Here is a 22586-nt window from a genome sequence, read left to right on the forward strand (position 1 = left end):
TTCAAAATAAAGTCTACAAAGTGCACAGCATCTTCCTTCTACTTACACAACATTTGTAAGCTCCCTCGTCAGTGCCGTACAATTACATCAGCTCCTGCCTTTTTTCCTGTCAAACAAGTATAAACCAGATGAACAGCTCCACATGAATGTGGTCTGGGAGCAAATTAGGTGGAAGATGGCTCCCCAGCCAATATACCTGCCTATATGCTAGAATTTTCTAATTTTTTTTTTTTTGACCAGACAGCAAGGTTACACTGCAGATTTGCTCACTTGTTTCTCTCACGGACTACTGCTTTCACTTCGATAATGTTTTATGCAAATTTCCTTTATTTAAATTGATTTATCACTGCTAAGGAAAATGCTGGTAAAGCTTGCCAAGGACTTGAATCTATCACAGTCATACTGTAATCCTTGACTACAATTCTCAATGCCAAAAGGACAAAAAGTTATAAGCTGTCACATTCTGATCACCCAAGTCAAGCAGGCAAAGGTATACTGAATAATAAGTGAGGCAGGAAGAAGTGAACACCTTTTAAATAGATCACTACCTGGGTATTCAGATTGCTAATGAGAACAATACCACCAATTCCAAGTAGGAATCCAACTAAAAATACACTCAGGAGCCCAAACAAATTTACTAAATCCCAACTGATGCAAAAACTTTATGATCAAGGATCCCTTCAACAGGATAAAGCAGGCAGAATCATTCAATGAATGTAAATCTCTGATCCCAAAAAACCCACAGCCTCCAGGTAAACATCACATATAGCTGAGTTTGCATGCTCTGTATAATCATGGTATACACACAACAAGGAATCTTGATGAATAACTCCTCACACCAGCATAAATTCTGCCATACAGGATTGTGACCTACTTCTCCTGGACAATTTTGCAGGTTGCTGTTTTAGCTGAAGTAAACAGGCATAGTCACACTGAAAACGATTTCAGTTTTCCTACTAAAATACAGGAGGTATGTACTGAAGAAGAGATGGGAGAGGAAAAGGGGGGCTCAAAGGATTACACAAGTTTGAAGTTGTCCATAGATAAGTCATGAATACAACTTTTTGAAAGAAGAAAACTCTTGAGTCTTATATATGTATGTATATATATATTTTTTTTTAATGAGATGTGACCCAAGTCACCTTCTGAATATTTGGGGGTAGATTTCAGGAGCCTCTGTGGCTTCTGATACCCACTTCTACTTTCACAACTGAAATGGCTCTTCCAAGCTACATGGTAAACTGAGAAAAAAATTAATTCCCCACCCCACCTGGAGGGATGACAGAATCAATAAAATGCTAGCAGCATTTAAATCCCATTCCTGTTAAGCACCAAAACCATTTCTATAGGGAAATTGGAATCTTAAGGGTTACCTTTAATCATATACAGTATATGTGCAGAGCCCTACCTTTCGGGCAGAAAAATACCCCTCCAGCGTTACATCAGTTGTAAGTGTCCTGGTCAGACCACCAAAACCATAACGTCTCTTACAGGCCCTTCCCAAAAGGATCCCCATCCTATAACCACTCTTGATGCTACTTTCATGACTGTTTGTTCCCATGTATTAAAGGGATGACGTAGACAGAGATGTCGTCTCCAGATCCCAGCCTGTCATTGGATATCCGCCAGCCCCGGTCCTTCAGCACTCCCCTGGCTCGCATCACCAGGTCCTGTGCCGCCAGCGTGTACCTGTGGAAAAGGCAGAACACAGCCAGGGAGTGTTTGTCTCTGTGAGGAGAGTGGGTTTTCACAGCCTGCCACCTGCTAGATTTAATGTTGTGACCTACTACGACACGTTTCCTGGTGTTTTAGAAGCAGGCAGGAAAAACATAAACCACGGCATACCCACAAAGCAACTCCTTCCAGTTCAGTGACAGCTCCTGAATAAGAACGGAAAGGTATTTGACAGACACCACTTGACCAAAAGTTATTGGCTGTTCTGGGTGCCTGGTTTCACCACTCTTCAGAAAAGTATTAAACACGCTTGTCTTAACAAATTGGCTTTCTAGGAGTAGTCTGAAAAATTGAAGACCCCAAATAACACTATTTGTTGAAAACTACATGCTTGTTCACTGACACACCTGAAGGTAATCATATCTCAACTACTTCAGAGATGAACTGTAACAAAGAAAGTAGTTTGGAAGCATGAAATATAAAATCCAAATTACACTTTAAGCCAAACTTGTCTGTTTTCCTTGACTGTAGGAATGATTTTTAAATCTCTTTTATTCTGAAACTGGAAAAGGAAACTTACAGTTAATATGGCCAGATTAACAGAATCCCACAGTTCTTTCACATTTATAAGTTCAATGAAAACTGCATGAATGTGAGTTGTCAAGTGCTTAATTTAGTGAAATACCAAGGTTCATGTTGCTTCAAAACTCCCAGCCTGTGCTGGGCTGAGTGGCATTGGATTTATGGGAGTTATTTTCCTGCCCTGAAAAAATACCACATGCTGCTTGGGGCAGAAGGATGTCAGAGACTAAAAGTGGAGTATAGACAGTGCTCTGTCACATGTGTTGATAAGTCCTTCCCTTAATGCTTTACCAGCTGTTACTACATCAACACATCTCTGTACTCAGAAATTTCCTCTGAAAGAAATCTCATTATGGGTGAACAGCTACTGTCACATGTTTTACTTCATCAGTCCAACACCTGGCCAAGATGTTCTGAATTTAGCTGAGTGGAGTCAAACTTTTCTATTATAAGATAATTAAAAATTACTTGAATAGTTAGAAGACTGACAAGAAAAAAACAACAGTTTTTTTTGTCAACAGACAAACAGTAATTTCTATCAGTAGAGAGATTATTCAGTCTCTGGGGATAAAAGAATAAAAAATACCCAATTATGTTCTCTTGCTAGAATTATGATCCTTTAATTCAAATGACTCCTTTGAACCAGGAACAGATATATTTGCTCTACTAGAAAGATTTCTTTAATGCAAATGAATCAACACTTGATTACTCAAAAGGTTTGATGTTAAATTCAAGTAATGTTGTACAGCAGCAATGCACCCCTGCCACTAATGGTACCAAGAGATAAAATTTCCAGCCCTCACTAATTTTGACGATTGATTTACTTTTAGCCATAAGAGAACAGTCTAAAGACACAAAATCCAATGCACGTGCTTGCACATACACATGCACACTGTCTGCATGTTCCAAGATTAGTCTGTATCAACAACCTTGAGCTATAATAGCAGGATAACAAGAAGCACTGGTCTTACTGTTGTAGTGCAACATGAAATCTTATTTTCTAATGGGGAAAAACCAAACACACATACTTGTGCTCCTCAGTTCCCCAGTCAGATGCAGGGCTAAGGAACAAAAGGACTCCATGTGGCAAGCAAGAAACTGAAATATTTATTCACAGCATGTCTGATTCTGAGTGAATTTTGGCAAGAACATATTTCCCAAGGATTTTTCAGCTATTGTCACAACTTAAGAGAGAAACACCCATCATTCTGCAAGAAAACTTTGCTTTCCTGCTTTTTCTAATTAACAAGGGCTCCCCACATCTAAAGAGTACAAAGGAATGAGTATTGCTTTTGATTGTGTTAGGGTTTTGCTGCTGAGTGTTTGGAAAGGGCAAGATAAAAAAAAGGAATTTTAATAAACCAGAAATACTCTCATAGACAGACTGTGAAATACTCAAGAAAACCAGCACAATGAAGCAAAGGAAATGGAACAGGTGAAGGCAGCAGTGAAGTAACATATTCCTCTCCTGTGTGGAGTTGAATTGAAGCAATGGTATTCAACTTGGCACTAGAGGAGATAGGGTGAGTCTCTTGTACCTGGAGATGAATAGCAGCAGCAGTCCATTACTGAATGTTTTATTCTCCAGCGCTGTGAAATTGGGATTCAGCTCTAGAGACAGCATTAGAGAACTGCTGAAGTACTTTTAAAGCATCCACTTCCTCCTAATGAATAGCCTTGCTGGAATACAACTTTTGTGTTTTAAGAATAAATATATGGGGTTTTTTTCTTCTGCTGGAGCTTTCTGTATTGATCAGTGAAAGTACTGCAGGAGAAATGGTGGCAGGGGGAATCATGCTGCTGTCTGAGCAGCTTATCTTCTCACACCCAGCAGAGGTGGAGGAGCTCCCCGGCATCCTCATAAATCTCTAGCTAGTGCGAGAGACAAAGTGAGAGGGAACAAGAAAAGACAAGAGAAAGGATGAGAAATAAAAGATTGCCAAGGTCAGGAGGTAAACCTGCATAAGTGTAGTTCAAGGAAATGGGCAAAGAGTCATGCTTTTCTGACTTCGTACCTCTTCAGAGAGCTGATGTATGGAAAGCAGCAGTGTGTCCCTACCACCTGTTCTTCACTCAGAGTCCTCTTAATGCTCATCTGCCACAATACCCATAAGAAATCAGTTGGCTAAGAAGTCCAGCTCCACCACAGCCTCTTCACTCCATCACAGTAGTCACCCAGGAACTGTTCTCTAAACAAGTCTGTGCCTATCATTCACTGAGGCTCCAAATCCCCTGAGGTTGTGTCTGCATGGCTGGATGAAGACAGACCAGAGGACTTTGCTCTCCCTGCACTTGGAGATGTCCAGGCATATGCTATGTTTGACAGGATTCAGAGATGGTTTTTATGTGGGCAACAAACACTCACAGAAAATATCAGCACAGGAGAGTCCCAAGAGCACTGCTGAGGGCTGTAAGCTCTTGCCCATGAGGCCATAAAATAAATTGTAATTCAAATGGGAGGAATATTGTTCCCACAAGGAACTAATTATGTAACAGATAAGCACTCTGCAACTCTAAAATCCTATCTTTTCTTTCTTTTTTTTTCTTTTTTCCCTTCGTTAATGCGCTGCTGTCAGGGAGTAAGTAGGCTATTGGGTCAGGCGGATCCAGGATCCGCTCCACAGGCTGGTTCTCTGGAAGACCACAGCGTTACCAAACCCAGGGTGCAAGTCGCTTACATTCTGACAAGTTTTCTACATCCCTAGAGATATTACATTTCCAGCTGATCACCTCACCACAGACTATGTCACTACACTCATCACAGAACCCGACATTTTCTAGGATAACATTTCCTTTAAACATAAGGAAACACACTGATAATACAGCAAACAAGACTGTCCTGTCACTGACTAGTGAGAGGAATGAACACAGCTCCACAGCCCGAGTTGCTACGCTATTGTAAGTTCATCAGTTATACCTCATTTATACCACTGTGAAGTAATTACATAAAACCTCTCACACAGTACTTTAAAACCTTTAATTATTCTTTACAACCAAGCAGCAAGAGCAATTCCACAAAGGTAATTTTCATAAATATCATTGTAAACTATACGAGAGACCTCTTGCATGCTGGCATGAGAAATGTCTTGTCCCTGGTATTTGTAAGCCTCTAAATGACCTGGCACAAAGTTGCTTAAAAGAACAAATTAATTTTCAATTCAGATGTCCATTCATAGACCAGCAGGTCAAATACCAGTAAATGTGTTTGTTCTAAGTTATAAACAGCAGACTCAGTTCTGGAATGAGTGATACTCACATTGGCACAAATAGCAACTAATTACCCACAATTACTAGAGCTAAACCAGTACAAGCAAATCTAAATGAAACAGAGAAAATCTTATTTTCCTTTAGTGTTTCTGATTGCTATGAGTGTTCTATAATGGATGAAAAAAACTACTCACCTAAAAAGTCAAAAAGATCAAACAAAGAATTCCCCCTCTTACTGCAGCAAACATGGTGGTCATCACCATCTTGGTAAAGACCAAAAGGAACTAGACAGAACACACCCTGACTGTATTCACAGCAGACAGGACTGGTAAGGATGGTAAGGAGGGACAACTTTTTCCAAATACTAGATGAGAAACGGAGACAGAGCAGGGCAGAAGTATTGCATATTACCAGGTGCCTTTGCAAGAAGAGACTCAGGAGTGCAGGAATGAGAGCAAAAGCCCCTTGCATCTCTGAATGGTGTTAGGGCATAACTGAAAGCAGATTGGATGGGTCATCTCCTCCTACCTTAAATTAATGGCATGTCTGCACAGCACAGTACCAGACGCCCTGAAAGCGCCCCTCCCTAATTCTGCCTGATCTCCCAGAGAGAGGGCAGGCACAGCTGCATGTCTTGCTGAAGCAGAGACAGCCCTGGCTGTCTTTCATACCACATCTCATCTTCGGTGCAAGGAGGTGGGCAAGGTCAAAATATTGCAGTTGCAGCTTCAGTCTAATCATCCACTCTCCCGATGATTGCAACAAAACCTCTTTTTGCATTCCATATTTCTAAGTGTCAGGGCAAGAAAATACTATTGTTGAGTTATTTCAAAGCTGCTCTCACTTCAAAACCCAAGTGTCTGTCAGGGTGGGCATGTGCACTTATCTTCCTTGTTTGCTGATGGAGAATGGGGCTGACCCTGTGAAGATGATGACTTAGAAATATAAGAAACACCATTTTGAGATGGATCTTGAAGAGTTATTTCTGAAACTCCACTTTCCACAGACCAACTGGGAATGTGTAAAATCTCTTTTCACCCTCTTAGCCCAGGATGAGGGCAGAAGACAGTGGTAGACAGGCCTGAATTCAGGAGCAACACAAACTTCCCTTCCTGAACAGTCCCTAGAGAAGGATAAAGCTCTTTCCACTTTCACAGTCCTCCTGTTTACAAGAAAGATACTTCTGATCTCTAGCATAATATTATAAATCATAATGAAATGGAACTCAGTAGCAGACAGACCTGTAGACTCAGTCAAGGCAGACAGTCTCTACATAGTTGTCTGGGAACTTGTTTGTTTGCATGGTGGTATGTTTTAAAGGCAGAAACTGATAATTTAAGAGGTGATAAAGAAAGGAAAAAAAAAGAATGAGGTAGAATAAAATTGTGAAATAAAACAGAATCCAATTAAATCGAGTCAGACTTTCCACCTCTTTCATCACCTCACCTGTCCTGGTAGCACTGATTATTCCTGCTGAAGGTGGGTTTAAAGGCTGCACTATGACCAGGAATGAGTAGGAACTCCACTATGCAGTATTTATACATACAAACACACAGAGTGAGAGACAGATACTGAGGATGTCCTACTAAGAAACAGTCTTTAGTGTTAAGGAACTATCCAGAGAGAGTTAAGTGGAAACCTGTGGCTGCTCTAAACAGAATTGTTGCCATGTTCTTCTAACTTCAGCTTCCTACACAGGACCTCATACAGCAAACAAAATGGATCCCATGCCAAGATACTGTGATCCCACACCTATTCCTTTGAAGGTTGCCAGTTCTGAGCTATAACAGACCCTCGCCCCAAATGCCCATGTTTGCTGTAGAGGCTCCATCCAGCTTATAAAAATGTTTTCTTATAAGTGTAGCATAGTTCCTGAATGTTATTCATACCATACTTTCTATGAAAATACGTTACCAGAAAGTGTTCTTCTATGGAGAAGCTAGAAAATCAGGGATGAGCACGAACCTGTGGGGATCATCGGGGTCACAGTTTGGTAGAAAGTTAGTGACAGCTTCTGCCACTTCTTCATTTAACAGCACATCCCAGAGTCCATCAGTAGCTAGGATCAGAACATCATCTGGCCCGTGCTCGTACTGCAGGAGGTCATAGACTCTCACCTAAAACAAAAAAATCCAAGAGATTCATGAAGGAGGACATTGTCAGATCTATTTGCAAAATATTGCTGAGCTTGGCTGTGAGTTTAGCAGGTTTGGCCAAGGCACTGAAATACCTCCCAAGGCACTAATGGAGTCTGTCTGCAATTTAGGCCCCAGCATGGCAACCCCTCCTGCTGCAGCTCAGCATGGCTCAGTGCTAACCCCAGCCAGGATGGATGCAAGCATTCCTAAGCCAGGCTCTAAAGCACAGTGCTGCTGTTGCTGCCAGAAGGGCTTGAAGCCTCCCCCACCCAGCAGCCTGGTTTCAGTGAGTGAGGCCCTTCCTTATCATTGGCAGCACTAGTCATATGGAAGCTGAATAATTCATTTGATGAATTTTTGATATTTTCTAATAAAATATTCACAAATAATTGTTTTCACAGTTTGTCTAGATCCATTTAACTCTGCCAGATAAACTGCATGTTTGGAAATGTCTGTATGGCACCAGGCATTGCATTCACCTGAGGCACCTACTGCACTAAAGAGTCCTGCCTGAGGAAGCAAGTGGTTCCATGAAATGGAGAAAAACTGTTTACCTGCTCAGTCACATGTATCTGTAAACAGTTCAGTAGCTAGAGACTGATTCAAGATCTGCACAAAAGTGAAGCTTATTCACACTATTAAATTGTCCACTGACTTCAACTCATCTGTCTGCAGCTTCAGTCAGGCTGATCACTACTGGCACCTCTGTAACACCCTGCCTTTAAAACAACTTCCACCATCCCCTTCCCAGAGAGACTGGGGAAAGCTGGGAGTGGAGGAGGCAGTCACAGAGGTGCTGCAAGGCCATCAGCTGAGCCAGAATACAAGCAAAGGCCATGGAAAGTGTTTTAAAACAAGTCTTTTGTTTGGTGTAACTCCCCTTCCAGCGTCTGCTGTGCTCCAGCTGACAAATTGCCTCCAATTCCCAGGTTGTGATGGGAGCCATTACTAAACACTCACAGAGCACTTTAATTACACCAGCAACAATCACAGATTGAAAGAATTGTAACAACCTTGCCAAGTCACACAGGAGGAAAGGATCGCTATACTGAAGTTTGGAAATGGTGCACTTTGTCATGCACCCTGCTCCAGGCTTGGACTCTACAAACAGCAGCGGCAGTTGGGAAAATTGTCAGTCCAAGCACTTGGCATAACCAGAAAATATGACCTGTTTTATTCTCCCTTGTGGTGCACTCTCCACTTCGGAGCCATGAAACAGGCAATACACATTAAATGCCTGGACCTTTTAATGTAATTATGCTTTTATGGGACTGAAACGAGTACCGGAGGAAAAAAAATAATTAAAAAAAAAATCACCTAGACCTGGCTGTTAATACTTACAAGTTTGCCTTTCACTCAAAAGCACAAGAAGGTCATTTGTAAAATATGACCTTCACTTCATTATCTAAGGTAGCAGTTGAATAAGGACTTTGGAGAGGATTAAATTCAAGGCAAGATACTCTCTTCATTAGAGCATATATCCTTATTCAGACTGAGTGGTAATATAGAAAAGATCCCTATGTGCAGCACAGCTCTCATCTCGAGCTCATTGCATGGAAATCAGTAGCTGTCATAGCCTCCATTCCCAGAATTTAGTTCAGCCTCTTAAAAGCCCACAGTTTCAACTTGGAAATCACTGGGGTGTGGAGGGTAAGTGGGCCAACACAACTATCAATATGCAGCACATATTCTGGTAAGATCTCTTGGGGACCAGAAAATATTTGAGAAAGCATCAGGGTTAATGCTCAGGGATGCACTCAGCACCAAGCCCCTCAGAGGGCTAACCAAGCTTTGAACGTCAGTGCTGGGAAAAACATATCTGCCATGGCTCTCCAACCAAGGTAAAGGTGGGGAACCAAAGCCATGCATCACTGATTTGAATCCTCCTGAAATGAGCAATCTTGTCTGACTATAGAGCAACACTGGGGCAGATAAGAAACTTGTCAAAAGCTACCTGCAGCCAATCCACAGGTCAAAATGTTAGAGCAATACTAAGAACACGTTTTGTTTTGTGGGAAAAGGAAAAAAAAATGCAGTCACTGATTTACTGGGTAATCTGGGAACAGATTTATTGGGTAATCTGTCCTAAAAGGACAAGCTCTGTGAACCCAGCATCTCCAGAGAGGCATACATTGAGAAGGAACTAGATGTCAGAAGTAGTGCAGAGAACAGTGGGATGAGCAATAAAGGAATGTTAGGCTGGTCCCTAGGCTAAGGAAAAGAGAATGCCAAGGTTACAACAGACAAGTTTGGGGCAACTTCAGGTAAGATACTTGCATACAAGTGACCAGTTGGACATGCAAAAAAATGTTCACTGAAATACACCTTTGTCTGTCTTCTAATTACCTTAAGTCCTTTCTTTCTGTCTTTCCTTGGATTTCTAAAATACAGCTGTAGGTGCCCCTAGTATGGTACTAACAAAAAGGAGTTAGAGCTGTCCAGTCTATTGCAGGTTCAGGTTATGTTTGCAGACCACCTTGCCCAGGCACAGAAAGTAGCCAGCTCCTAACCCTTTATTCTTCTGCAAGGAGCTTTGTCCTAGTTCTTATTTGGGTCAACGAGGGTCTCTTACAGTAGCGATATGTGCCTTCTGCTGGACATGGAGCAGTGTGACAGCAGAGCTCTCAGGGGTACATAGGTCAGGCGGCACCACAAAGGCATGTGGAGTGGAAGCTCAGACCAGCAGGGCTCAGTGAACAGCCCCTTCACATACATCTCACAGCACCAAAAGCAGCTCACTGATTGCAATGGAAACGACTGCTTTATTTTCTTAAATTCTAGAATCAACCTTCCCCATGACTGCCTCCCTCCCGTAGCTGTATTTCAGGGAGTAGACAGTGAAGTTTAAGCGATGTTCTGTCTGTGGCACAAGTTTGCACAAAGCTGCACACAATGCAAAACAGCACTGCATAGCCCCATTCGTGCAGGTAACAACTGGTCAGACTGGTAGTGCAAAGGTTTCCTTAACTAGTGATGCACCCTTGACAAATTTTCTAACAATGCCATCCTGAATCTTCAGTCTTTCCCTCATGAATTACTGCTTCTGCAGCCAGACATCAATCCTGATAGCAGCCTACTGAACTTGTGTCCTCTGCCCTAAAATCCTTGGGCTACCTGTGCATTGCCCTCTGCCTCCCATGCTGCCCTGAGAGCCTTCTCAGCAACTCCATCCAGCCTACCAGCTCCTTCTGTGCTGCCCTGGTAAAGCTTCTCACTCTTTAACCTAATCTCTCTGAAGCATCAGGGCAGTCCTCAAAGGAGTCCAGTTTAGTCACCATACTTGTACTGTCCGCTGATGTCTTACTTATGTAAAGCAGCTGACCTGTTCACTAGCTAAACTTGACATTAGTAACCAGAAAATGTAAAAAGCCAACTATAAGGAAGAAGCAGGAGAACCTCAGCAGCAGAAGCAGCAATGACAACAAGCACTGGGTTACCTTTATATCCTATATATAGGACAATACTAGTTAACCTGACTAGTTAACAGATCTGCTAATAGGCAACAGTGGACACACACCACTGGAGCCCATGGCCACACAACATCTTTCTGAATGTGTGTTATGCAGCTTGTCATGTAACATCTTTCATCAGTCCAGGTATTTTTTTCTTATATTACTCACCTACATGCAGTCAAGAGCGTTGAGAAAACCGCTCTGTGCAAGCAATGAACAAAGAGGTGGGCTGCTTTTATATTTACGTTTACAAACAGATCTACCCACCAGACAAAACCTGCCTTTGGCTGCTGAAAGGGACCACGGCAGCTCTGCAAAGGTGCTGTGGTTCGTTTGCCAGGTTTGTTTTTAAGGGTCCTGGCAGCTCAAAAACCGTTCACAACAGTGACATGCGAGCCTGCAGCCACCTGAGGTGCTGGCCTCGGGGGAATTTGAGCCTGCATTCACTCATCTGCACTACTGATCAACTTGGCTACTTCAATAAATTAAGCCCTTACTTAATTGTATCATTCCTTTTTATGTGCAGTGTTATCCAGTGCAGCTTTGCTGGCAAACGACAAGATCTCTCAATACCACCCTCCAAGTAATTTATATGTAAATAATAAAAAGCGGGTCCCAACACTGCTCCCTCCAGCACTCACCAATTAATCTCCTTTTAGCTTTTTACTGCCACCCTTTGTTTCCTGCCCTTTAGCCAATTTCCAGTAGACTGTGCCAACTTTCCACTTAGTCTGTAGCTTCATATCTTTTATATTAATAACCTGTGATGCAGAACAGTTTCACAAATGTTTTCTGAGAAATCAAAGTGCTCTTGCAAGAGCATCTATGCATTTATTATTCTTTTTTTAATTCTCTTGTAGACATAACCTGAAGGACCTCCAGCCACTAAAGTGTGATGTTTGCTTCCTGAAGCCGCCTTGACTCCCTTTGATCACACTGTACTTCTCTGTGTATTTGCCTTATTTGTTCCTTTCAATGGTGTAATTCCTAAAGATTTCTCCAGACAGCAGATGTGAATCTAAAACAGTCTCCTTGAACATATTTGTAGAATTGTCAGAAAGACATATTAACATAATGGAACAAGAAAAATTCTCCTTCATTACCTTCTTATCATTTGTGGTGGTGGCTGGCTTCGGACTCATCGCTGGCAAGGGCCAAATGCTGCCATCAGAGCCACATCTCTCCTCACCAAATGGCTGAGCTCCCATTCAAAAAATTTCACTATAAAATTCTGCTTTTCAGCTGCAACAAGGTAGCTCTTACTAAGCTTCGAAAAGCAGAATTTCCTGATGAAAGCTTTCAAATTAACTGTCCCATTATGAAAAATAAATATTTAATTCCATGCCAGAGAGCCTCAGTCATGGCTTGCCTGGTTTGTGCTACTCATTATAAGAGGTTCAAATCTCTAGAGCTCACCAACCTGCAGAAGTCCTCCAAATCTGGTCTCATAACAGCTGAGCCACTGAATACTGATTACATTTGTCAGTCTTGGCTACATGACTTCTCCTCCCGTAGCCTGGCCCTCTATTAAAGTATCTTTTCACACCACCCTCAAACTACTATTATATGCCAATTTCTGGATGCGGTCTCAAGGATGTTTACCTTTCCTTGAGATAAATTTTGGTGGATATGACATACCAGGGCTTTGTCACCCTGGAAGTAAAATATTCTGAAAACTCAGCACATTGCCCCTGACTTGGGAAAGGACATTGTAATTATGGCACAGAAACAGAACCAGAGGACTTGGATCCTCCCTCTGTCACGACTCACTGTGAGTCTTAATTTCCTGTGACTCCCCTTTTCCAGGTCTGGAAACTACACACTGTGCTTCCCTACCTCTATATAAACAATTTGAAATTCAATGCTGCACAAGGGCCAAATATGACTGCTGCTTGATGCCACTGCCTTTGCTTCCAAGTGCTAAGCTTCCCAGATGGCAGCATAAAGATGTAGTTTCTGTGCAAGGTACACTGTCCTCACATGGACAGGACATGTCCAGGAAAAACAGGAGGAGTTAAAGCAGTCAGGCTCTTTCCGGGAAGAGAAGGAAGAGATGAATAAGAAAAGGAGGTGCAATGGAAAGCAACTTGGAACATATGCTACTTCCTAATAATGCTCAGGGTTGTTGGGTTTTTTGCCAGTATCTCTAAATTAAGGTGGCTGGTGCTCTCTCTTTTCTACTCCTGCCCTCATACATTTCTGCTGAATTTAGCTGTGAAAGGGGTGTGGAAAGAGAGCCAATTTTGCTTCCCTTTCACAAAGCAGTTAAGAGATCCTGAAACGTGGATAGCATACAAACTGGATGTCATATTCCAGAATTTGAACACATACGGACACACTCCACACAAATCAGAAAAGCCCATGAGAAGCTTTGGTTTATACACACAGACAAATACTGCAGCAGCAATTGGCAGAGATGATACTGCAGGGATGCTGTGCTGCAGCCATTATGTACCCCAGAAACACTGGGTATCAGCATGCCAGAGAGAAAAATAAATAGGTAGAATTGCATCATTTTTCTGGCATTAAACAAATCCATCAGAGTGATGAGGCCAGAAGTACTGCCTGTCTGTCTGAAGAGAACATGAGCAGGTCTCAAAGTGAGGGACACCACACATTCAAAGGGGACAGGGAAGGTACATGACTGATAGCAAGGAAACATGATGAAGGGGCTGTCTGTAGATCTCTGCCTTTTCTTCAGGGCCAGAATATCTCAGCACTTGTTAAACTTTTACTTTTATAATTGGAATTTTAAATATAATTTATATATAATAACTATAAATATATACAATTTTTATATTTTTGTTTATAGGCACAGAGGCAAGAGGTGACTACAATGCCACTCTGTGAGTGAGAGAGATTGACTTTAGTCATGGGGTGGATTGTGGTGGCGCATCCTTCCTCCCTTCCCCTCCTCAGTCTACACTACAATGTCAGAAATGCTCACTAGGTCTCAGCCTTGATGGAGAGTACCAGGGCTAAGGTCCTCTTGAGCTTATCAGAAACACTGCCTGCTCCCAGGAACTTATGCTGCCTAAAAAGTTGCTGGTTTTTACCAAAAAGCTTTGGAAACTTATTTCTCTTGCCCAAATAACAACTCAAATGGAACAACATTATAACAGCGTGTACCAGTGTGAATATGTTGTAGCAAATGTACTATGGATGTTGCTCTCACAGACTCTTAAGTATGTTACATCCATATGTAAGTTAAGCCTTTGAGTTACTGTTGTGCTCATAGTAAATTCTACGGAATCTTTTGTCAAATTGTTCAAGTTAGACTATCCACTACGTGTTGTTAAATTCAAGTGCTGTTAAAGCCTTTAGGCCTAAACTGTTGGTCAAGTCCCGGGCTAAGTTTGGCAAGGGGGTCCACTCCGAACCTTGTGGCTCAGTGGGAAGGTATTCCTCATTCCTTTTTATCCTTACCCTTTCCCATCCTTATCCTTTTTCGTGTCTGATCTCCACAGAGGCAATTTGTAGTTGATTTTAGGTTTAGATTGATTGATTTTAGATTTTATTCCAATTTTTCTATGTGTTTCCACCATCTAGTAAGTAGTACAGTGAACCCTGCCGATTTTGTTGCACTTTCATTTTAATATTAAACCTGCTTTTGTCGATAGCTTCGCCAGCGATTCTTTGAACAACCTAAAGCACACCTTCACAACAAATTGCTCTTAAAGATGTTCTAAGCAAGGTGAATTTAATAATTTTGTTCCTTCCTAGCAGCATGATGTCATTTGTGTGTTTTCACTCTCTCATACTGCTATAGCAAGCAATAAATTCGAGGTCAAGTACTGGATGTGTTTAAAACTTCAGCAAGCCCACTGACAGTGGACAGTTTTCAGGATTTGGGCCATGGAAGCAAAGTCACCTCTCATTGTGCAGTCATCAGTTGGTTTGCCCTTGCTTAATATTTTATGAAAAATATGTGACATCTGTTCCTTGACGTAGGAACAGGAATGCAGTTACAGAAGAAAAAAAAAGCAAGGTTTGCATGTTCCTTGTTAACAAATACATTCAAATCCCATTGGAAGGCTTGATATCTTTCACTGCAAGGTCTCTGGTGGTCAAAAACTGGATGGAATTACTTGTGACAAGCAATTCAAAATGAAGGAGGCATTTAAAACTGCTCCTAACCTGAATACTGCATAATCTCCTCATTACACCATCATTTGGGAGAGCACACTCATTATTTGGTGTTTGCACAGAACTACCATAATGAATTTAGAACTGAAGGTTAAGGAGTAGACAGATGGAAGCATAAAGTACGTTTTCTGTGGCTCTTGGCATTTTCCTGCTTAAGAGTTGATCTGTGTAATGCAGGATACTATGCTGCCATGGAAGACATCCATCTGGAGTACATGGATTTACATCTTCTGGGAAGACAGCATGATGTGAACCTCGACGGGAGCTGGAGCACATGAAGGTGAGGGGAGAGATGGATGTCTGTCACACTGAATGGCAAGGCTATGAGGTAACCTTAGACCAGGGAGTGAGAAGGAATCAATGCTCTGCCAGGGATGTGGAGCACATAGCTGGGTAACTTACAATGTTCCTACTATGTGGATGTTACTGTCATGCTACACCTTCGGAAAGGGTAGCATGCTACCTGTAGTAGACCCACAATCAGAATGGACAACTGAGATGAACAAATAAGCATGCTAAGTAAATTTATTTCCCTCTCACAAATCAGGCACTTGAACCTTGACCGTCTTACCTCAGGAGAAGAGGACAGGAAAGGTTTGATGTATATATTGGAGTCGTGTACTTTCAGGTCATGGTCTCCCAGTCCTCGTGTCACTCCAATTGTTGCCATAACCCGAGCCTGGAAATAAAGAAAAGTGATGGGATCAAATCTTGTTACATGCACTGTGTCAATAGGGAAATTCCTACTCTGTAACTGCCACAGCTAGGGATGAATTCTGTTTTCTTTCCCAGAAATTCTAGATTTAACAGAGCTAATCAACGTCAAAGCTTTTCACATTCATGTCATCTCAATTTTCATCATTGTTCCAAGCTTTGTATTCATCCACATCCTGCTCTGTGTACACCCATTTAAGACTAAGACCATCTGTAAGGGACTGTGACTGTGGAAACCTAAACTAGTCACCCCACTGTCCATAGTAGTCTATGAAGCATTCCTTCAGCAAATTATACTGTTAGCAAACAGGTTTTATAAAGAGGGTAAGAGTTTAATTACTCACATAAGGAATCTGTGGCATCTTCCTACTGGCATATTTTTGTATATTCCGTCCCCCAAGGAAAAGTGCCAAGGGCCACTTTAAATTGGTGAGCACACCGGTGACAGTGGCACAGACCATAGTGCTCTCTTTTGGGAAGAGTCGGTCTACAGCAGGTCTGCAGTTACCTCACATCTACCACTTCCTCCCCCAAGCAACATGACTTGTCTTCCAAGAGGTGCTGGGCTCTACTTCATTGATGCTTCTCCAAAGACTGACCAGATAGCTGTCTCACAGGCAGCCCTGCTCTCTGCAGTCTGCTTATCGCTTCCCCCAAAGTCTAGCTTTGCCACAGCAGCTTCTGAGCAGGGGCGTTCACAGCACCAATAGCAGTGAGCAATGGACTCAAAATCATTTTGCCTCTTTAACTCCTGGCTCCCCAGGGCAATAAGAAAGTAAATGAAAAAGATGTGTGTGAAACATTTTTCACATTTTGAACATTTTGCACATTTTGCAATTATAAACCTAATCAAATTCAGAGATAAGCTGAAGGTCTGAACCTTCAAAACTGGGACTAATTTTGAAGATCGTCTATCTATGCATTAAGAATCTAATGCAGAAGGAGAGCACTATTTAGGAACACAGCGAGCATATGAAAATCAGCAAACTGACACCACTACACCGTCATATTGATCCTATTGCTGCAGCCAGCTAAGCTTGCTGGGACCAGCACTAATGATCTCACTGTTCTTAATCACAGAGCAGGAAACAAAGCATACCTAAGCAGAACAGCATTTCTCCCTTTCAAGAAAAACCATCAACCTTCACGTATCAGAAAAATTCAACAGTGAGGTCATGTGCACTAGCTGAAGAAGGGGTGTTATACTTTACAAATCCTGCCCTGAACCCTCCCCTTCCTAAGTTAGACTTTTGCATCTCAAAGCACTATTAAATTATCTTCCCGCTTTGTTTCAGCAAACATAAGGTATGTTGCTATCTTCATCCAGCCTAGTTATATTTTACAATGAAACAGGAACATTTTATGTCAATTATTTAAGACAATCTCATTGCAGCCTACTTACAATGAGAGAAAAACGAAAGCAAACTGACAACAAATGACTGTGTTTGCTATAAAAATGCTTTTTAGTATGTTGAGCTGTCCCTGCTGCCCCCAGACATGAGACTGATTTATGACAGAATCAAAATATTCTTTAAAGCTGTCAAAACGATAAAATAAAGAGATACTGAGTGGAAAACACCGGACTGCCACAGGCTAAACTGAGTGGTAAACAGCACAGAATTCCCTCTTCCTTTGGTCTGAGGAAAGCAGATGTGCTCACCTTCTTGCCTTCTCCATATATAAGGGGAAACTTCAAGTCATCTTCCTCAATGGTTTTGTATGCCCTGTGGGGGGAGGACAAACAACATTTATAAAGCTTGCACTCAATTAGTGACCCAGTGCCCTGAAACAAGAAGCTGTGATTTAAAAAAGAAAAAAAAATTATTTTTCCTAGGGACTCTGTCTCTGAGCCAAGATGTAAATTTCTTTTTCTGCAGAAAGGTTTTCTGTAAATAATTATCCATTTGACCAAAAGGAAAAGTGAAGGCACAGAAATATCTAACATGCCAGGTTGCTCCTATTGCTTGCAAAGAAAGAAGTGGACTGCAATGACATCGTAATCAGGTAAGATATGGTTGGATAAGGTAGCAGCTATACCATAATACAGTGTCATAAAAAACCCCAATCCAACCGACCAACCAACTAAAAAAAAAACCCCAAACGAAACAACCCCAAACCCATCAAGAAACTAACCAATGCCTATATTCATACTATGAAAGTGAAAAGGTGAGCAACAACAGGACATGTACACAGTCACGGTGCAAAACAGCTTTCTGATCCTGTTCTCACCTTCCAGGACCACTTAAACAGAGACAAGCTTCAGGTGCTGAAGAGTCTTAGAATATTTAGTGCTCATTTGACCTTGACTGCAACAGTCAAGGTTGTCAGATGTGTCACACTTCACAGCAGCTTTCCCATGGACAAGAGACAGGAGAAGTAAATGCTCATGCTCTGATTCTGTTTACTGCATACCTGCATACTCTACCTTTCACACATCCAGCTGTTGACACTGATGAGGTGAGAAGGTTAGCAATTTTGCCAGTGAGGAAAAAAAAAAAAAAAAAGATGACTGTCACTCTTATAAGTTGTAGAGTCCTGTGCTTTGTGTAACACGTACTTGAGCTGAGGTACTGGGGTGCCTCTTTCATTGAAGCACATTGCCCCACAGGAGCATGCTTTCCTTCATAGCAAAAAATTGTCCCTCCTCAGCCTTTCCCTGCATGTTGTGCTTCCCTCCTGGCTCATCCGTGCCCAAAGCCCCTGGGGCAATACAAAATTATCCCCAGTGCGGGGGCAAGTGCTCTCCACAGAAGTGGAAGGGACATGTGAGAGGAGGGAAGGTGCTGTGGCAGGTCCCCTGCCAGCACTGCCAGCCCCTGCTGTGTAGCTCCCCAGCTCTCCAGGGCGGCTGCTTGAGCTCTGGGGAGTCACATTTGATCAGGTTTAAGCAATGTTAAGGCCATGACATAAACTAGCAGGAAATTAAAAATTAAGAGTGAAATCCTATATTGTAATTGAACTGCTTCCTGCTTCACCAAAATATGGCATATACTTGTGATCAATAAATGGTGCTGCACCACACAGCTCTACATGCTGCATCACCCAGGCAAGCCTTGGACTTAATGACTCCCCTTCTATACTACAAAACATTGCTATGTACAAAATCCCAAATCAAAACCAGGTGAGGTCTGCAAAACACAGTGGGTGCTTCATGGGAGACCATGTAGTTAAGAATATATTAGTGTATAACCATAATACCTGGGCATCTCTACAAGACACAATTCAGTGAAGGCATTCAAATGGCAATTTGCACTGGAGATGGCAAATAAATTATCTCTTAAACCAAACAAACACAAAACACTACAAGTAGCCAACATGATAATACTTCCCTGATGTTTAAATCCTGGAATAGCGTTTTGTTGGGAAGGATGAGTCAAGTCATGGACTCTGCTCTTGTTCCTTCCTTTATTTTCAACAGGGAATAGCTAACATCTCTGCCTCACTCACTAACTTGAATACCCTTGTTTGAATGTGGAGTAAAACTTTTACTGTCCCTAACTACTCATGTTCCAAAGCTTCCAGATGGACCTACAGGACCAGGAGCCCTGACAAAATCTCCTTGAGGAGTCTGAACCATTCTTTGCATAGAGCCAGATGCGCTGTGACACCAAGACAAAGGATATCAGCTGAGTCTGTTTTAGGCATCAGAGTCAAATGACTACTCAGACCAGAAGCCTAAGAAGACAACCATTCCTACTGGATTTTCAAATTTTGTACATATTTGTTAAAATATGAAACAAAACTAATGTGATGTGATTTAAATTTTTGTAGCCCCCTTTTTAAAGGAAAAATATACCTATTCTTCATCCCAAAACTATATTATCTGCAAGATAACTAGAAATACTTTAAACCAAAGCCCTCATTTTCTACTGCCCTGTAAGTAGCCAAAAACAGGGATCAAATTTATTTACCTCTCTCCTTCTTCCTATGTTCTCCTGCATAACACCTCACAGTGACTGCACTTCAGGAAGAAGGAAAAGTATCATTTAGCCTGGTGTCCTTCAAAGGAATGGTCCCCACTGCTGAGTCCAGCATCTTCTATGGAACCATTATAAGGAGCACTGTCCCTAGGGCCTTCAACTGTGACACAATGGTGTAAGTACACTGGAAGAAGCCTTGTTGCAAGGGCTGCAGCTAACTTTTTCCATCAGGAGATTAGGAAGAGCAGCCAGCTAGCCTGTGACCTCCTGAAGCTATGCAACTAGGTGAGGGAGGTGCAGACAGCTACAGTGATTTGTTCTGTGGTTTCTCACAGCAAGTCACCTCTTGGGTTCAAAACTTGGGTGTCAAACTCAACTCAAACATGCTTTTCTGTTGATGTTACTATTCCGTGAAAAATTATTAGCACGTAAGAAACAATGCTCAGAACTGCAACCACAGCAGCGGAGCTGGCACAGACACACTGAAAAGCAACCTGAGACACACTAGAAAAGTACCCTTGTCCTGCATTACTAGAGAAACAGAATTAATAATATACGAGTGTGTGGTTTGCTGCAAGAGAAGGATGAAGGACAGCTTTTCAGCTAGCAGCTCAGCAACTGCACAGGGGAGAAGGAAGGAAGGAAGCTATGAAGTTCATTTTAATTTATGCCCTGTGAAACCTCCTGTACGTGGGTTTATTTCACACAGGCTACAACTTTCTGGACTATTTCCCTTGATTTGATATGATAAAGTTGCATTTATAGCTTCATGTGCTGTAGGTATATCAAACACAGACATACAGAGAACCTGAGGGGATGGTTTGGCTTTTTAAGTGACAACACGGCCTTATTCAGCCCTGCATGTAATTCAAGCTAGCTCACTCTTCAAACAACACAATGTTGCAACCCTCCACTCTCCCTTATCTTCCTGGTCCACACCCCGGGAGGTTTCGGTGGCCACCAGGGCATGACAAGAAAGGTTATAAAGACAACGCAGTGCTATTCCTTCCTGCTCTGAATGAGCCTAAAGATTGTTAAGTGCTTCTGCCACGTAAACCCCTATTTTTCCAAACGGAAAAACAGGGGGAGCAGAGGGGGGAGTAGAAAAGGCAAGCTTCTGCCCAGCTGGATCTAGCTGTATTTTTTTCAGTTAACTTCATTTCTTCTTTTCATTTCAAAAGAATTATGAAATGCTACTGCTGTCCAAAAATACTGAACTAGGGCTTGACATATGTACCACCCACAAAGTTACATTTGGACTCAGGATCAACATTTTGGAAAATCGGGCCAAATCGCACCAGGAGCCAAAAGAGATGTCAGAACAAAAGAACTAGGACTGACATGATGTTACTCATATGCTAACTGGAATCTGCTCTAAATGCATGGTGAAAAAAATCACCAGAAGCTGCTAAATGCCCAACACAATCTATGGAAGAAGTTTCTTACAGTGCTGAAGTCATTAGCAGTTCTTCAGGCACTCTTTAAACAGACAATTATCAAAGTTACCTGCATATTGCTTGGTCAGAACTTGAAAAACCAGTCAGCTCCCACATGTAGGTTTCAGAGCCAAAATTCTAGATAATATCTAACATATTACAGGTTCTCCTGTCATAAAATCTGCTCTTGAAATTTGCCTTCTGAAAGCACATACAAATTCACGTAAGAGTAGAAGTTGTCGATGACCCAAACCCATATCCATATTATGTTTTATTTCACAGCAAACCATGTAGGGTTAGTGGTCATGGAAAGTATTGCACTGGCATTCCCAGGCACAACAGATGGTGGTGAAAAAGCAATCTACCCCTGACCTGGAAGGTTCAGGTTGTGCACAACAGGGGAATCCAGACTCTGTGCTCTGCTTTTCCATGGCACTTGGATTTAGAAAGTTTGCCTGTGTTTCACATCTCTGCTAGTGACACCTGATAGCAAACTGAGAATTAAACCTAAGGAAGACCAAAAAAAAAAAAAAATTTACATCAAAGGGCTTTAGCTTGAAGCATAGAATAAACCCAAGCACACAAAGCACATAAATAAACAATTCCTGTGGCAAGCAAGCAAGAGAAAGTACTACTGCCTCAGAAATGTCCTAGTTCATACAGAGTACAAGGATAAAAGCATCTCTGAGACAGTTTGTAGATTTCATGTATTTCTACCACCACTTTGCTACCACTGTTAAAAACTCCAATCCTAGGACCATCCCCAAACATCCTCCACCTGATCCCACTCCCCCCTCACCCCAAAAAACCCCAACTCACAACAAAACTACCCCAACTATCCAAATAACCTCCTCCCCAAGCTCAACTTTCTTTGGTCATATCAACAGAAAACCAGGTTTTAATCTTCAAACAACAAAAAACTTGATAGAAACTGTTTCATTTTTTCCCCTCCTACACAAGGAATCAGTGGATTGGAGCTTACCCTTTGGATAACAGAGCTTAAATTACCAGCCCAAAAGGAACTGTTATCTGTACTGCCTATTGAACTATGGGCATCAAAATAGTGTATTGCTATCAAGAAGAAAAGATGTGTAGTGCAGGTTAGGCACAGAGCCACTGAAAATTATGCAATTTATGTCTCAGCCCAGCCATAATCTTAAAAAACATCATTATGCATGTGCTTCTGCAGAGTCAGGATCTCTAAATCCAGACAGCACTGTCTCATACTAAGTACCCTCCAGGTAGGTTAGCTCTAATGTTCCAGCATCTCGGTATCTTTCCCCTATTGCTCATCTGACACATAGTTTAATGAAGCAA

At 41.8% G+C, this 22586-nt stretch overlaps 1 protein-coding gene across 1 annotated transcript in view; it reads right to left on the minus strand.

Annotated features, from left to right (window-relative positions):
* Nucleotides 1–1067: 1067 nt before the first annotated feature.
* Nucleotides 1068–22586, minus strand: part of PPM1H (protein phosphatase, Mg2+/Mn2+ dependent 1H) — a 135288-nt gene continuing 113769 nt past the window's right edge. The window contains exons 7-10 of the mRNA XM_027887749.1: nucleotides 17574–17637; nucleotides 15771–15878; nucleotides 7429–7580; nucleotides 1068–1689 (exon numbers count right to left, since the gene is read on the minus strand). Of these exons, the coding sequence (XP_027743550.1) occupies nucleotides 1542–1689; nucleotides 7429–7580; nucleotides 15771–15878; nucleotides 17574–17637 (472 nt within the window). The 3' untranslated portion in view covers nucleotides 1068–1541. The remainder of the gene's footprint in view (nucleotides 1690–7428; nucleotides 7581–15770; nucleotides 15879–17573; nucleotides 17638–22586) is intronic.

Source organism: Empidonax traillii, unplaced genomic scaffold, assembly GCF_003031625.1.
Source record: "Empidonax traillii isolate 1590-97213 ecotype Southwest subspecies unplaced genomic scaffold, ASM303162v1 scaffold221:size740363, whole genome shotgun sequence".
NCBI lineage: Eukaryota > Metazoa > Chordata > Aves > Passeriformes > Tyrannidae > Empidonax > Empidonax traillii.